Source organism: Astyanax mexicanus, chromosome 23 (assembly GCF_023375975.1).
Source record: "Astyanax mexicanus isolate ESR-SI-001 chromosome 23, AstMex3_surface, whole genome shotgun sequence".
In the NCBI taxonomy this organism is placed as follows: domain Eukaryota; kingdom Metazoa; phylum Chordata; class Actinopteri; order Characiformes; family Acestrorhamphidae; genus Astyanax; species Astyanax mexicanus.
In genome coordinates this window covers 8,324,377-8,339,939 of record NC_064430.1, presented here as the reverse complement: position 1 = coordinate 8,339,939, position 15,563 = coordinate 8,324,377, and the positions used below count along the sequence as shown (strand labels likewise).

General features: G+C 35.0%; 1 protein-coding gene across 1 annotated transcript in view; it reads right to left on the bottom strand.

Moving 5' to 3' along the window:
* The window catches only part of slc9a5 (solute carrier family 9 member A5), a 67,512-nt gene that overhangs the window by 11,670 nt on the left and 40,279 nt on the right, over positions 1–15,563 (bottom strand). Inside the window, exons 6-10 of the mRNA XM_007246953.3 lie at positions 13,927–14,147; positions 10,858–11,060; positions 5,483–5,572; positions 4,272–4,342; positions 3,313–3,439 (exon numbers count right to left, since the gene is read on the bottom strand). Of these exons, the coding sequence (XP_007247015.2) occupies positions 3,313–3,439; positions 4,272–4,342; positions 5,483–5,572; positions 10,858–11,060; positions 13,927–14,147 (712 nt within the window). The remainder of the gene's footprint in view (positions 1–3,312; positions 3,440–4,271; positions 4,343–5,482; positions 5,573–10,857; positions 11,061–13,926; positions 14,148–15,563) is intronic.

Below are 15,563 nucleotides of genomic sequence, written 5' to 3'. Positions count from 1 at the left end.
GTTGAAACACTTGTTTTAATCTGTTAAATTTGTTCACAAAGAATAAGAAGCTCTGCCTCTGTTGTAATTTAAAGTTATTTTTATTGGTAATAGTTATATAGGCTTATGTTTGACAGGGATGTCGTTATTATTTTGCTATATGCAAATAATATTGAGCATTGATATATTTTGACTACTTTTATTTCTAAAGTATTAAAGTTTTTGTGAAAGGAGGTTTCAAAGGCTTAAATTAAATTTTCAGACAGTAGTAGGTACAGATTTCCATTAGATATATAGATAGATAGATAGATAGATAGATAGATAGATAGATGTGCATATAATGAGGGTATCTGATGCCAACCATACAAAAAGTGCAAATACACAGTTATATAATAATTTAAATTCGCAGTGCTGCAGGGATTGCAGGGCTTCTTAGCAGTTTTCTGAGGCCTTCAAAGTATTTATATCGATATCGAAATTATATCGTATCGACCGAAATTTAAGGAATATATCGTGATATAAATTTTGGCCATATCGTCCAGCACTAGAATACCTTAATTGCCATTGCCCAAGTACAACGAGATTCAGTGTGCTCTCTTTAGGATTCGATATGAAGAAAACAAATATATTTATCAAATTAATTTGTGCCAAAACTCAGAAGCAAAAACGAACAAACGAGAGATTCCAGAAGCAAAATTCTTTAGCAGCAAAATTCAATCCTCAAAAACACAAAAATGAAAGCAAAATCCAAACTGAAATAGTTTTCAAATGACTGCAAAGGATAATAAAGTTACCAATTATATTTAAATATATATTTGCTGTATTTTTGTATCTTTTGAATTTGCAACATTCATTTTTTCTTCTAATTCTTAAAATTTTGATTTAAATGTTTCTTTTTCTTTTTTGCGTAAATCTTTTGGCACAAAATTGAGAATTGAGCCTATATTTTCTATAATTTCCTGCAAAGCAGAACATCAGCTGACACTGCTGCATTGTTGAAGCCTCTCTGAGTGAGGAATCCTGCAGCAGAAAACTCTTCAATCATAAATCTGCTCACATATCAATCCAGAGTTTTACATCTAATATTAAAAAAAAAAGCTGATCAGAGTGAGAACAATTCACAACCCTGAGCTGACTTTAACCCAGAGCTGTGATGTATTCAGCTGAGACAATGCTGATGTGTTGAACTGGAGCACCACCTAGTGGTCCTGAGTCAGAATTCATCCAGAATGATGTGCAAGTCATCCATATAAAGTGAAAAATAATGGACAAAGTACAAAGACAAATTATACTTATTATTGATGTTACAATTTGAATGAGGAAGTATGGATCCAAATCAGTGAAAGTAAAAATTAAAAAAACATTTTTTTAGTGTGGAGGACACTAGTCCTTAACCCTTTTAGACCGTATGTCCATTACTGTAGACATCACATTAAAAAGAAATGAAATATTTGAGTTAGTTTATATATAATTTTACTAAATATATTGTCGCTGTCCAAAGAAAATATATAATATCTCCAAAACAGCAACTTTTCAGGAGAAAGAGATCAAGAAATTTTAAAACAATACATTTCCTTTGGGATAAATAAAGTATCTATCCATCAATAGAACATTTAGTGTGTTCAAAATGTGTTATAAAATATACATATATATATATTTTTTTCATTGGACAGTGACAATATGTTTGCCCAACAGACAAAAAACAGCATTCTTATGTTTTTCCATCACTGGCATTTAATTCCGGTCTGAAAGGGTTAAAGATAAATTATAACGTTTAATTTTACAATAAGGAACTAAACAGTTGAATTTTTTTTTCCTTAAATGTAATTAGTTCAAATTACAAATGCCCTGTAATCAATAACCGTTAACTCATGACCAAAATTTTTCACACATGATGCTAGATCTCCACACATGATGTTAGCTAGCACTCTTCCAAACATACTGCTACCCATCACACACATTATCTTTCTTCTACACATGAGCTTATCTCTCACACTTGATGCTAGCCCCATCGAACATTTAGGGCCCTATTTTAGCGATCCTTAGACGAGCCGTCAACCACGCACCACGCAGCGTAATTTAGGGCATGTTGGTGTGTCTTTGCTATAAGCCTTGCCTGGCTCAAAATGCGCAAAAGTCATGTACTGATTCTCTTAATTAATCATGGGTATGTTTTTTGGTGAGTAACATGCAGTAAACCAATCAGTATGTCACTTAAGATTTTGGAGGATTGCTATTTTAAAGTTGCAGCTATCTGGATGTCAGGTGAGCATCATGACACGTCTTGCGCAGGCTGTAAGACCAGGCCCATAGAGTGGAGGATTACCACTTGAGAATGTCTTCCAGTAGAGGGCGCTGATGTGGAGCATTTGAGCCAAAGCATGGGTTTAAATGTTTAACATTTTTGTACTGAAAGAGTTATTTATTTCCTTAAACAGAACAACATCAAATGATTCAGATATGCAGCTGCATTTTTAAAGCTTTAAAAAAATTATTTGTCAACCAGTCAGCACACAGTTGGAGTAATGATAGCATTGCCCAAAACCTGTTTGATGTAGAAGAATTGTATGTTTTCTTTCCTTATTGATGAATAACATCATTCTTCTTGATAAAATTAAAGAATACCCTACTTTTCAGCTGATTTTTTAGATATTTAGCTCCATTCACCCTGTTCATTGAGCACTGAAATAGGAACAGGTCAGATTCTCCATTAACCATCCCTGCTAGCTTTCACAAGTTATCTATCACTCCTCCACACATGATTCTAGCTCTCATACATGTTGCTAACTCTTTCTCACACATGATTCTAACATGAAGGAGAGGACTAACTGATCATTTTAAACAGGATTTTCATTTTTCTCTTTTCTTATTAATTGTTCAGTTAAAGCTCCACTAGGTAGGATTGAGATTTTGTGCTTGTGGGCTCCCCCTACAGTTGTAGAGTGTAATAAATGTTTCAGGCGGATTAGTTTCTCTTTCTCGTTTTTTGGCTTTCACAGACATATTCGGTCTCTTTCCAGCTTCTGCCAGAGTGTCTGTATGTTAGTTTGTAAAGAATGAACCAGTAGTTCTTGTAGAACTGTTAGAACTAAAGGTCAGAAAGCAGGTCGCAGTTCTCGCGAGCGTTGGTCGCGGCCGTCTCGAACAACTTACAGAGTCTGGTTTGAGCTCAGAGGAGCTCCGGCACAGACACGAGAGCACCGCTATTCCTCCTATTACACCTCAATGCAGCACTGCAGTGAGTTTCAAGCTGTAATTTCACTTATTTAAAAAGATAAAAAATCAAGGAAATCCTACCTAGTACTGCTTTAATAAAACTAAAATAATCCTTACCTGATCAATAACACTGATGGCATCTCTGATGTTGATTTTCTGGTAGGCCTCCCACAATTCACTCTTACAATACACAGACTTCCGCATCAGCAGCTTACTCAGATAGTTCTTGTCAAATTGCTCCCACCTGCAAAATGACAGTAAAAACTAGTTTAGATAAGATACAATATTATTAATCGATTCTTTATTGTTACTCACTGATAAAACTCAGCAATAAAGTTTAACAAAACTGAACAAAAGCTGCAATTCGACAACAAAAAATATATTAGAATGTTCTAACAATAGATTGATAATAGCTGTGTCAATCAATAAAAAAATGTAATATGATTAATTATGACAATATTCTGTAATTAACTGTGATGCAAGTTTTTATAGTGGATATTTATATGTTAAAAATTATGAATGTAAAAAATGTAAAATAGAGATGTATTAATATTAGTGGTGTCAATTAAAATAATAGTTTATATTTTTAATGGAATAAAGAATGCATGATTTTTTTTTTACTTTATTGTAAATATCTTAGCTTGGTTTAAACTTTTTTTTATTACAATTTAATTTGCTGAGGATTAAAAAAACTCAGGTAGTGTGTGGTATTGCATGCATGCCCATAATGGGGGGATGGCCATTTAAATGGCCTGGTGTAATTAACTTGCATTAATAAAAAAGAATGCGTTACTAAATCCAAATTAATCACGTGCGTTAATGCTTTAACATTGACAGCCCAAATTGATATATTTATTAGATTAGATTAAAAATATTGCTCTGATCAGTGATTAGATTTAGTGGTTTCTCCTGCTGTGAAAAATGGACGTCTTCCTTGACCTACCAGTCCCTTCACTCTCTTCTTGATTTCACCATTGCATTTTTTTCTTATTTAAATTAAAGTCCATTGTTGGACTAATGTTTCTAATTGTTTTTATTCTTGATTTTGAAAGAAATTTGAGAAAGGTGGAACTGACTTGTCTCTCCAGTGATGATATCCACTCAGACCAGCAATGTCTTCAACTGCAGCCAGAATGTGGTCAAAAGCCTGAGAGGGTAGAGAAAGCCAGAAAAAGAAAGAAAGAAAGAAGGAGGATAAACCACTGTAAATAAAGTTGTAATGTCATGTTTATACACTTTTTAACCAATATATTTCCATGATTTTTTCATGACTTTTCCATGCCTTCAAGGCAAATGTTCATGAGCATTCAATTTTTAAAACATCGGTGCAGACACAATAAAAAAAATCAACTAACTGATTATAATAGGCCTAAAATGAATCAGATAAAATGTTGACTCACAATCTTTAATAATAAAAGGTATGTCAGATCCTGAGAGCTCCATTGTGTAGGCTTCAAATACTGAATTAACTCTGAGCTGATGTATTTGACGTGTCCATCGATAAACGGAAACACAAAGATTTGTAGACCAAATTTCATGACTTTTCCAAAACTTTCTGGGTATTTTTATTTTTCCAAATGAAATTTATCCAGGCTTGAAAATTGCTATTTTCAAATTCCAGGACTTTTCCAGGTTTTTCATGACCATAAGAACCCTGTATATGTTCTAACAGGTTTAGAGTGAACAGTTGCATAGAGCTTGGAGTATCTTAGTAGGTGACGCAGGTGTGAAGTTTTTTTTTTTTTTTTCTGTCTTTCTAGTCAATGATGCTCTCTCTCTCTCTCTCTCTCTCTCTCTCTATTTTCGTGCATACAGTGCTGCTGAAGGCCGCTCTATCTTTAGCCGTGGTTCCAGCATGCTCAGCAGGTCTCTCTGAGCTTGCACGCAGGAGGATGCATGACATTCAGAGCGAGAGTCGAGGACGCACAGCTATGGGGCTCTGAGATCCTCTCCTCTCCATCTCCTAAGGGACTGTCGCTAGAGAGAGAAGATGGAGTCTGTCTCTCTCTGTGTCTGTGTGTTTCAGTAGTAGCAGGGAGCACCCTGACCAAAAAGAGCTCTGATGATTAATTAATTGAACAGAAAGTCTAATGGCCTTCATCAGTCCCTCTTAGTTCACCTTTAACTGCAGCTGCTTCTTCTACAGCCACAGATAAAACACAAGTTTCCACAGCAAGGTCAACATTAGAGAGAGAGAGAGAGAGACAGATAGAGAGAGAGAGAGAGAGAGAGAGAGAGAGAGAGAGAGAGAGAAAGACAGAGCGAGACATATAGACAGTTGACTCACCCGCTCGTGGATCTCCTCATTAATGGTAGGTTTTCTGTTAGTGCTGCGAGGAACCTTCAGCCATTTCACCAGAGGCTTGATGGTCAGGCCCTGTGTGACAGAGACAACAGGTCAAACATCACTCATCTAATCCGTCCTGACATTTTCCTGTTTTACTGTATCTGTATGATCCATAACCACGTCAACTGTACACGTCAACACCTGAGATTTACCTTCACTCAGTACATTTAGTCATTTTTTTCTGAAGGAAAACTATTGTCTCTTCCTGCTGTCTTCCTGCTGTTTTTTTTCTCCCTAAAATTTCAATATACTAGTGTATCTCATATATTATATAGATGTATTACACACAAAGTGTTTAGTTTTAAGCGTTTATTTCTTTTATTGTTGATGATTATAGCTCACAGCCAATGAAAACCCCAAAATCTCAAAAAAAATTAATATGATATAAGGCCAACTGGTACTTTGACTTGTGCCAAGTCCTGCTGGAAAATGAAATCCCCATCTCCATAAAAGTTGTCAGCAGAGGGAAGCATGAAGTGCTGTAAGATTTTGAGGGAAACAATACTGCACTGACTTTAGACTTGATAATAAAACACAGTGGATCAACACCAGCAGATGATCAGCATGTCTCTCCAAACCGTCACTGATCATCAGTAAATTTTTTCATTTCATTTGTAAATCAAGGGAGCAGAGTCTGAAGGAAGAGTGGAGAGACACACAGTCCAAACTGCTCGAGGTCTAGTGTGAAGTTTCCACTAATCAGTGATGGTTTGGAGAGACATGCTGATCATCTGCTGGTGTTGATCCACTGTGTTTTATTATCAAGTCTAAAGTCAGTGCAGTTTTGTTTTCCCACAAAATCTTACAGCACTTCATGCTTCCATCTGCTACTGACAATTTTTGTGGAGATGCAAATTTTATTTTCTAGCAGGACTTGGCACACTGCCAAAAGTACCAATTGGTCTTACATAATATTCTAATTTTCTGAGACAATGATGTTTGGGTTTTCATTGGCTTTAAGCCATAATCATCAACAATATATGAAAAATAAACGCTTAAAATAGATCACTCTGTGTGTAATACATCTATATAATATATGAGTTTGACATTTTGAACTGAATTACTGAAAAAGTTACTTTTCAATGATATAAATTTTTTTGAGATGCACAAGTAGGCTTACTCAAACAAAGCTGACAGGAGTGAATACAAGATTGCAGTCAGTTAGTGATAGCAATCCAAATCATGCTAAGTGATGTAAAACACATTAAAAACATTGTTTAAAAATCTCTTTAAAAATCAGAACACAAATAAGTAGAACGAGTCTGGAAACAGATCACAATATCAATAACAAAACTTTAAAACTGTTACATATCAGCCTTGACTCATTATTATAACACCATGAACATTTAAAATCTAGACTGCAGTTTGCCAAAATGTACTTGAGTAAGCCAAAATCCTTCTGGGAAAATGTCTCTTGGAAAGATGAGACCAGGATAAAGCTTTTCAGTAATGCACAACATTCTACTGTTTACGGAAGACTTGACAATGCACTGTGGTTATTTTAGTTCATCATGTTACCACAAAACTCAACAGGACAAAACACCATGACAAAACATTAGAGTGTTTTATTTTGAGGCCAAATAAAAGAGTTGTAAATAACAGGGTTGTAAATAACAGGGTAGTAAATAACAGGGTTGTAAATAGGCATATCTGAGCATTTTTCATTAGAAAAGAAAAGAGACAAAGTGAAAGTGCTGCGGAAGATATTTGCTCAATGGCCAGGGTAAAAATCCCTCTGGACAGTAAGGAGAGCCAGTGAATCAAGTGAGTACTGATAGAACCCAAAGACACCAAAAGAAACCTGCCTGAGAATACCTAGAAGGATCATGAAGGATCACTCATCCACTGCATGTTCTCACAGCTGCTGTGTGGAAGAAGACTCAGAAGCTTGAAGACCAGAGGCAGCTAGTTTTGAGACAGCTTCTTCCCCTAGGTGAACAGGCTGCTAAACACCCAGTAGAACAGTGTTCTGCTCAACCCACACCCACTGACATCTCACACAAACTCACTTTGTTTCCCATACTTATCCCACATACAACTGTACATATACTGCACCCTGTACTTCCCACACAATTAATTCCATAGCATGCACTTTACTCATAGTTACAGTAAACGTTGAAGCTAAGTTTACTGGGATCACTGAATCATTTTTAATTGTTTTATTTTTATTTATTGATATACTTAGTTAGTTTTTCTATTCATATGTTTTATTTTGATTCTTATTTGTTGTTTATTATTATTCATTTTATAATTTCTTGTCATTCTTATCATTTTTCTTTACTTTTACTATTATTATATTATCTAAATTTTTACATTTTAGAAATTCTTTACTTTTTATGTGTCAAATGACAAATTACACAGCTGTTTATAGCAATTGTTATAGAGTCTGAACAAACATAGAGAACACACTACACGACAGAACATGATACACCGTACTACACCACCAGATTCCTGACCACACGCACCACCATGTTCATGACTTGCTTTACCTAGGAAATTCAGATGGCAACATGGAGGTGAACAAGCTTGCTGTAGTCATTGTTTGTGCTTCTATTTGACCCCCAAGTTCCAAACTCTGCTATTTCTACCTCAAAAAGCAACTTAAAATTCTGATTAAACATATTTTATGGCAATTTAAAGTAAACATCTGTGCTAAACCCAAGTAATAAGGATGAAAGCAGTGGTTCCTTCTTCTGTTTCATTTTCATTCATGAGACACCACACTCTAAAATGTAATGTAAGTGCAAGTCTGCCAAACTGAGCTGTGTCTGCCAACCTCCGTTAATTATCAAAAGTGCACAGTGAACCTCAGCCCTGGAGACCTACACATCATACAGCAGTATGAACAGTAACTGCTAGTGTGGGCTGTCAGGACAGTTCAGCTCCTTTATAAAGACTAGGCTGCAGTTCACACTAGACATTAAACAAATCAGATTTTTTGCTCAGATCGGAATCTTGACGGTTCACATTCTCAAATGTAAGTGACTGTATCTGTGTGTAATGTGAATTAATCCTTCCTCAGAAGTGGCATAAAGTTATCCAAAAGCAGTGTGTAAGACTACCAAATATCGATTTCAGAACTCTATGAATATGAATATGAACTTCTTTGCATTATGTGAGGTCTAAAAGCTCTCCATCTTTTATTACAGCCATTTCTCTTTTTCTGCAAATAAATGCTCTAAATGAGAAATGTTGTCTGTAGTTTTTTATATAGAATAAAACAACAATGTTCATTTTACTCAAACATAAACCTATAAAAAGCTAAATTTGTATATGATGCTTTCAGTATATTACATTACTTAAAACAAGAAATAATACGTAAACAAATAATTTAAATATTCTTATATTCTGAGATCAATGCAAAAATGAGAAATGTCAGATATTTAAACTAGATTTAAGTAGATTTGAAGCAATGCTCTGCTTTAGAATCTAATAGAAAGCACTTAAGCAAGATAAACAATTTTTAATAGCCCTGATTTTGGAGAAAACAATGAATGAACTGGTGTCTCAATACTTTGGTCCACAGGTATAGTGTATTTGTGAGTCAGCTGTCAGAGGTGGCGGTTGGCTTTGGGTGATAATGGTATTTTATTGTAGTTTGACAGGTGAGTGTGATGGTGTTTGCTTTGCCACCTGCTGAAAAATACACTGCGTATGTTTCTGACTGGCATTCAGTTCTGCTCAGTGAGACATGAGTCCAGAATAAGAAGCTCACTGCCACGGGCCTGACAGCTAGCGAGTGATGTGTGTGTGTGTGTGTGTGTGTGTGTGTTTCTGTATTGTGTTTCTGTATGTGTGTGTCTGAGACAGAAATGATTTAGACTGAAATACAATACAAATATGTTTAATATTGCACAGGCCAGGAGCAATGCATTCAGAAAAGCTGTCATAATGTGAGCAAACACACACACACACACACACACACAAAGTATAGCCAGGAATTATGATGAAGGAGAGAATTAGATTGGGGACTCAGGGTATATCAGCTTCTCTCCTCTGACACCAGCGCTGTCCAGAAGTGTCTCTCTCACAAACGCTAATATGCACAAAAACATCATCTCCATAAATCCCTCTATTTATCACAATCATTTCAGACCATCAGTGATTATCACAACAGTTTATCACTGCATTGTGAAAAAATCACCAAGCAACTGTTGCCAGGCAATTGAACACACACTCTTGAAAATAACGATGCTATAAGAAGTAGGGGTGGGCAATATTATATCGTATACAATATATCGTGACACAGAAATATCATGATATTAAAAATCCATATTGTGATAATAGGGCTGTTCTGTCTTAAAAGTAGTCTATTATTTACTGTGAAGCTTTAGGTGTATTTATTGTTTAATTGTTTTAGTTTGCAGTTTATATGCATGCACTAAATATTCTGCAATATGTTTTGCTGCATTAAATTATTTTATGCTATATTATTTATTTTGCCACATTATGATTATACTGTTATACTATTATACTATATTCCTGAAATGAATAAATTATTTTAGTTTCCCTATATCGCCAAGTATATCGTTATCGCAAAAAAACCCTGAAATATCGTGATATTATTTTAGAGCCATATCGCCCACCCCTAATAAGAAGTTCTTTGAATGATGCTATTAAAAAAACACCACTGGTTCCATATTCCATGTTTGTAATAGAGTAATGGTAATTGTTGTTTCAACTCATGTCTATTTAAAGTGGTGGAACCCTTTGTTTATTTTTAATGTTTATTGTTTACAAGCGATTCTCAACTGATGGCTCAGGCACCCACTGTAAAAAATCAATACATTTAAAAAAATTTAAATAACTAATGCTCATCTGATTTTGTATTCGTATTTATTTTGGGAAAAAAGAGACAAAAGAGAGTTTCTTATTAATAAACTCTGAATGCAGAGATATGCAGAAAAGTGAAATATCTAATTTTGTGGTGATGATACAGACTATATATTTTTTTATTTCCTTTTTTGTTTAATATGTTTCTATTTAGTAAGCAAATAATCAATAATCAAGCATCAAAAGGTGTGTTAATATATTTATTATAAATATGTAATCTGTTCAAGGGTGCCCAAACTTTTACAAAAGACTATGTTTCTGAGAACATTAGTGGGTACCATTAAAAACCAACATCCAATTAAACACAAGTACCTGCATAATTTGAACACACAAACCATCCCTTAGACTGTCCTAAAAATTTATAATGAATGGACCAATATTCAGTTCCACTGAATTTTTTCTTTACTGTATAGTTGAGCTGTTTTGGAGATAAATGTTCTACCTGAACAGTGCCAACATACAAAATGTAAAAAAAAAGTTACCTGAAACATGACTGTGAAGAAAACCACAACTATAGTTGTGGCCACAAAGTAATCCTTCGCCTTCACCTGCTCCCCATCCAGCAGGACCACCAGAGCAAACGCTACAGCCCCTCGCAGGCCACCGTACGACATCACCACCTGGTCAATCTTTTCCAGTGGAATCAATCTGAACTTATTCAGAATCCAGGTCTGCCCGACTACACCTGCACAAGCACAGAAATCAGATTTATATTACATACTCAGTATAATTACAGTACAGGATTTTATATTAAATAGTAAGGCTGCAGCTATCAAATAGTTTAGTAATTGAGTAAAAAATTAAGAGCCCACTTCAGTTTCTGAATCAGTTTATCTGATTTTGCTATTTATAGGTTTATGTTTAAGTAAAATTTTGTTTTGTTCTATAAACTACGGACAACATTTCTCCCAAATTCCAAATAAAAATATTGCCATATAATTTAGAGCATTTATTTGCAGAAAATGAGAAATGGCTGAAATAACAAAAAAGATGCAGAGCTTTCAGACTTCAAATAATGCAAAGAAAACAAGTTCATATTTATAAAGTTTTAAGAGTTCAGAAATCAATATTTGGTGGAATCAGGGCCGCCGCTCTGCATACGCAGACAACGCAGCCAGCGTTAGGCCTCAACCATTTTGCAGTTGCAGGGAGCCAAATTGACTGAGAATGAAATGTTGAAATTATGACTTTATTAAATTTAAAACCCAATGTAAATTATTTATGATACACTCATCTTTTTTGTCTTTAAACATTGCATGGGGCACCTACTCCACTACTTAAAAGCGGCACGTTATTATTTTTGTGCATAATATAATGCCCCCACCCCTATTGCCTGAAATGGCACGGCTCGGTTTGCTCTGTTGGTTGTTGCCAGATGTGACATTTTCCAGTCAAAGACAAGGTACGCGCAGGTTCTGTATCTTTCCAACGGGGCGCGGGGGTGGGGATGGCGGGGGGAGGGGGGTACGCGCAGGTTTTGTATCTGTTCAACGGGGGGGGGGGGGGGTTGCGCGCAGGTGTGATAGCGTGTGAACTTGCTGAAATGCGTGTCAGTGTAACTTGAGAACACTGACTATAGATCACAGTCAGGTGGATTAAAAATCTTAAACTTATGATTGACTACACCTGTTGCTTTCCATTGAATTAAAAAAACAACTTTCTCTCAGATAAAGTTAATAATATATTTTTCTTAAAGAAAAAAACTTGTAATTCTCAGGGACCGAGTCTCAACTTTCTCTCACATAAAGTTAATAATATATATTTCTTAAAGAAAAAAAAAATGTAATTCTCAGGGACAGAGTCTCAACTTTCTCTCAGATAAAGTTAATAATATATATTTCTTAAAGAAAAAAAATTGTAATTCTCAGGGACCGAGTCTTATTTTTCATGTTTAACTGTTATAGTAGGATAGAGTTCAGTTTGTTAAGGCTTTAATTGTTCCTATTTTTTTAGTTTTTTTTATTTTATGTTGCACGTTGCAGTTTTAATAGTACACACTGTTGCTACCAAAAAAGTCACTAGATGGCATTACCATATATATCTTAATAAATAATAATAATAATAATAATAAATAAATAATATATTATTTAAATTTTATGAGGCATAAAATAATAAAATGTAAATATATAATAAAAAAGAAAATCGAGAATCGAATCGAATCGAATCGTGACCCTCAAATCGGGAATAAAATCGAATCGAAGATTTAGAGAATCGTGACACCCCTACTATTGACTAATGCCGTCAGTGCACTATCCAAATGGTCTGTATGACAGCAGGATCAGACAGCTCTATAGATTTTGACAGGCTGATATAAATACACCACGAATATAAACAATAATTTCATAACGTTTAAGGCTGGCTTGTGTAAATGACGTGTCCACTGCTTAAAATAGACATGCATCATTTCGTACAGTTAGCAGACTGCCAGGAAAAAAGCAGTTCATTTAGTGGGGATACTGTAGAGTTTCCCATTCCCAGTTAGGGCAAGGAAAGGTTGACACCTGCTGGTAAACATTAGAATTGGTGGTGGTTGTGAGTGGTTTCAGAATGCCACCACTGTTTTGCTTGACATAGATGACTGTTTTAATATGCGTACATTATTAGATAATAATGTAATTGTTTCTTGTCATTTTTCATGCAGTCATATCATTATGGAATACACTGGATACTAGATAAAATAAATATAATAAAATATAAAATATAATATAAAAATAAAATATATATAAAATATAAATATAGTAAATAGATAAAATTATATTGCGTCTTACAGTTCAACAGAAAACCTACACTGATGTGTATTTTATGCATTGTTGTAAATATTCACACTTACATGTGTAATTTTAACAAATAGTAAAATGTTGAGTAAACCTTTTGTGTTTGTGTGTGTGTGTGTGTGTTTTTTTTTTTTTTTTTGGGGGGGGGGGGGGGGGGGCCTCCCTGACCAGTTATGCTTAGGGCCTCCAAAACCTTAGCAGCGGCCCTGGGTGGAATAACCCTGGTTTTAAATCACAGTTTTCATGCATCTTGGCATCATGTTCTCCTCGGCCAGTCTTACACACTGCTTTTGGATAACTTTATGCCTTTACTCCTGGTGCAAAAATTGAAGCAGTTCAGTTTGGTTTGATGGCTTGTGATCATCCATTTTCCTCTTGATAATAATCCAGAGGTTTTCAATTAGGTAAAATCAATTTTTAACTGGTGTCTTGTTTTTTTTTTTGTATATGGTTTATGCTGATGTGTTCAGGCATTCCTGGGTTATTGAACTGAGAATACAAAAAGGTGTGATTTTTGTGTCAAACATGGCCTTGAGCTTTACAATAAAATAAATGATTGCTTGAGGCAGAGAACATTTAATAAGATATTATGTATGACTAAGACTCTAAAATGAGCCACAAACTTTACATCTGTCATTCTGACAGCAAATCATATAAGCAGGAATGTTATACACTTACGATACTGTATATCTCTTCTGTATATCTATTGTGAAAAAAACACAATAAACAACACATATGCAGCACATATATCTTATATACTGTTTGCTAAAAACTCACCCATGGCTCTGAAGACGAAGATGAAGATGAGAGTGCACGAGACGAGGCCAGTATCCCAGGCCCATTTGGACTTATCTACAGCAGAGATGCCAAGAAAAATGAAGATGATTGTCTCAGCGATGCTGGCCAGAGTCTTCATCGTGTACTTCACTGTAGTGCGGGACTTCTGGGATATGTTGGCCTCCACATACTTGTTGCAGCCAATGCCACAGAAGGTCATCCTGTGATTACAGACAGAAAACAGAGACACAGAAATATAGCACGGTCCAGACCCGGACACTTATTTAAACGTACCAGCTGATGGAGACATAAAACCTATTAACAGTCTCAGCAAAGAACACTATATATCATCTAGATGGGCTTATATAAAATAGGAGATGACTAAGGCTTGGAACTACACAGGAATAACAATGCAGTGTGACATCATTTGTAAGTGAGATTAGATTTTTTTAGGGACTTCAAGATCCATTTATAAATGTAATAATTTACTTTTTGTAGCAAACTTATTAAATGCATTAAAATAGGGCTGCAACAATTAATCAGTAAAACCGATTATAATCAATTTTTAAAATAGTTGGCATCCAATTAAATAATTGATTAGTTGGGCCTAAGGTTTTATACACATAAGTACAGTTGCTACCTCCTAATGAGGGCAGTAATCCAACCAAAGCTCTGAGACTAAAGCACCATAAAGCTGGATGCATTTTGGAGCCATGGGTGAAGAATTACTCGATTTACAGTATATTCATAAGAATTTATTCTATTTTTTCTCTTTCTCAGTTTTCCTAGATCCTACTAGAGTAGTTAAACAAGATGTGTTTCAATCTAAGTAAATTTTTATCTCATTTTCCTCCAGACTTTTCCCTTCCACCTTAAACTTCACCTTAAATGTGGAAGCTTGACTAGCAGTTCCAAATTAAGCCGTAGTTTTAGTTTTCTCTCACTCTATGATACAAGAGGCTGCTAGAGTAGTTAAATAAGATGTGTCTCATTTTTAGTAAATTAATATCTCACTCATGTTTAGCATGTGGCAGTAGTTACAGTTTTTGTCAAAGTCTTTTCAGATTTTTTTTTTATCTGCAGAGCGCAACATTTTAGTTACTGATGCTGACCTCAAGCTCAAAAAAGTTTGTTCTACTTTTTTTCTCACTCAGTGTCCCTAGAGCCTGCTAGAGTAGTTAAACAAGATGTGTTTCAATCTTTGTAAATGTATATCTCACTTATGTTTAGCAAACATGTTAGCATTAGCATTTTTCCACAGACTTTTTGATTCCACCTTTTATGTCACCTTAAATGTGGCAGCTGAACTAGCAGTTCCAAATCAAGCTGTAGTTTTAGTCATGTTAATGTTAACGACAAGCTCCATTATTTCTCTCACTCAATGTTACAAGAGGCTGCTAGAGTAGTTAAACAAGACATGTCTCATTTTCAGTAAATTAATATCTCACTCATGTTTAGCAAGTTTTCCATTCCACCTTAAATGCATTGACAGTTACAGGCTTTTTCAAAGTCTTTTCTGAATTTGCTAAATCTGCAGAGCGCAAAATGTTAGTTACTGATGCTGACCTCAAGTTTAAAAAAAGTAATTTTTTCTTTTTCTCTCACTCAGTGTTCCTAAAGCCTGCTAAAGTAGTTAA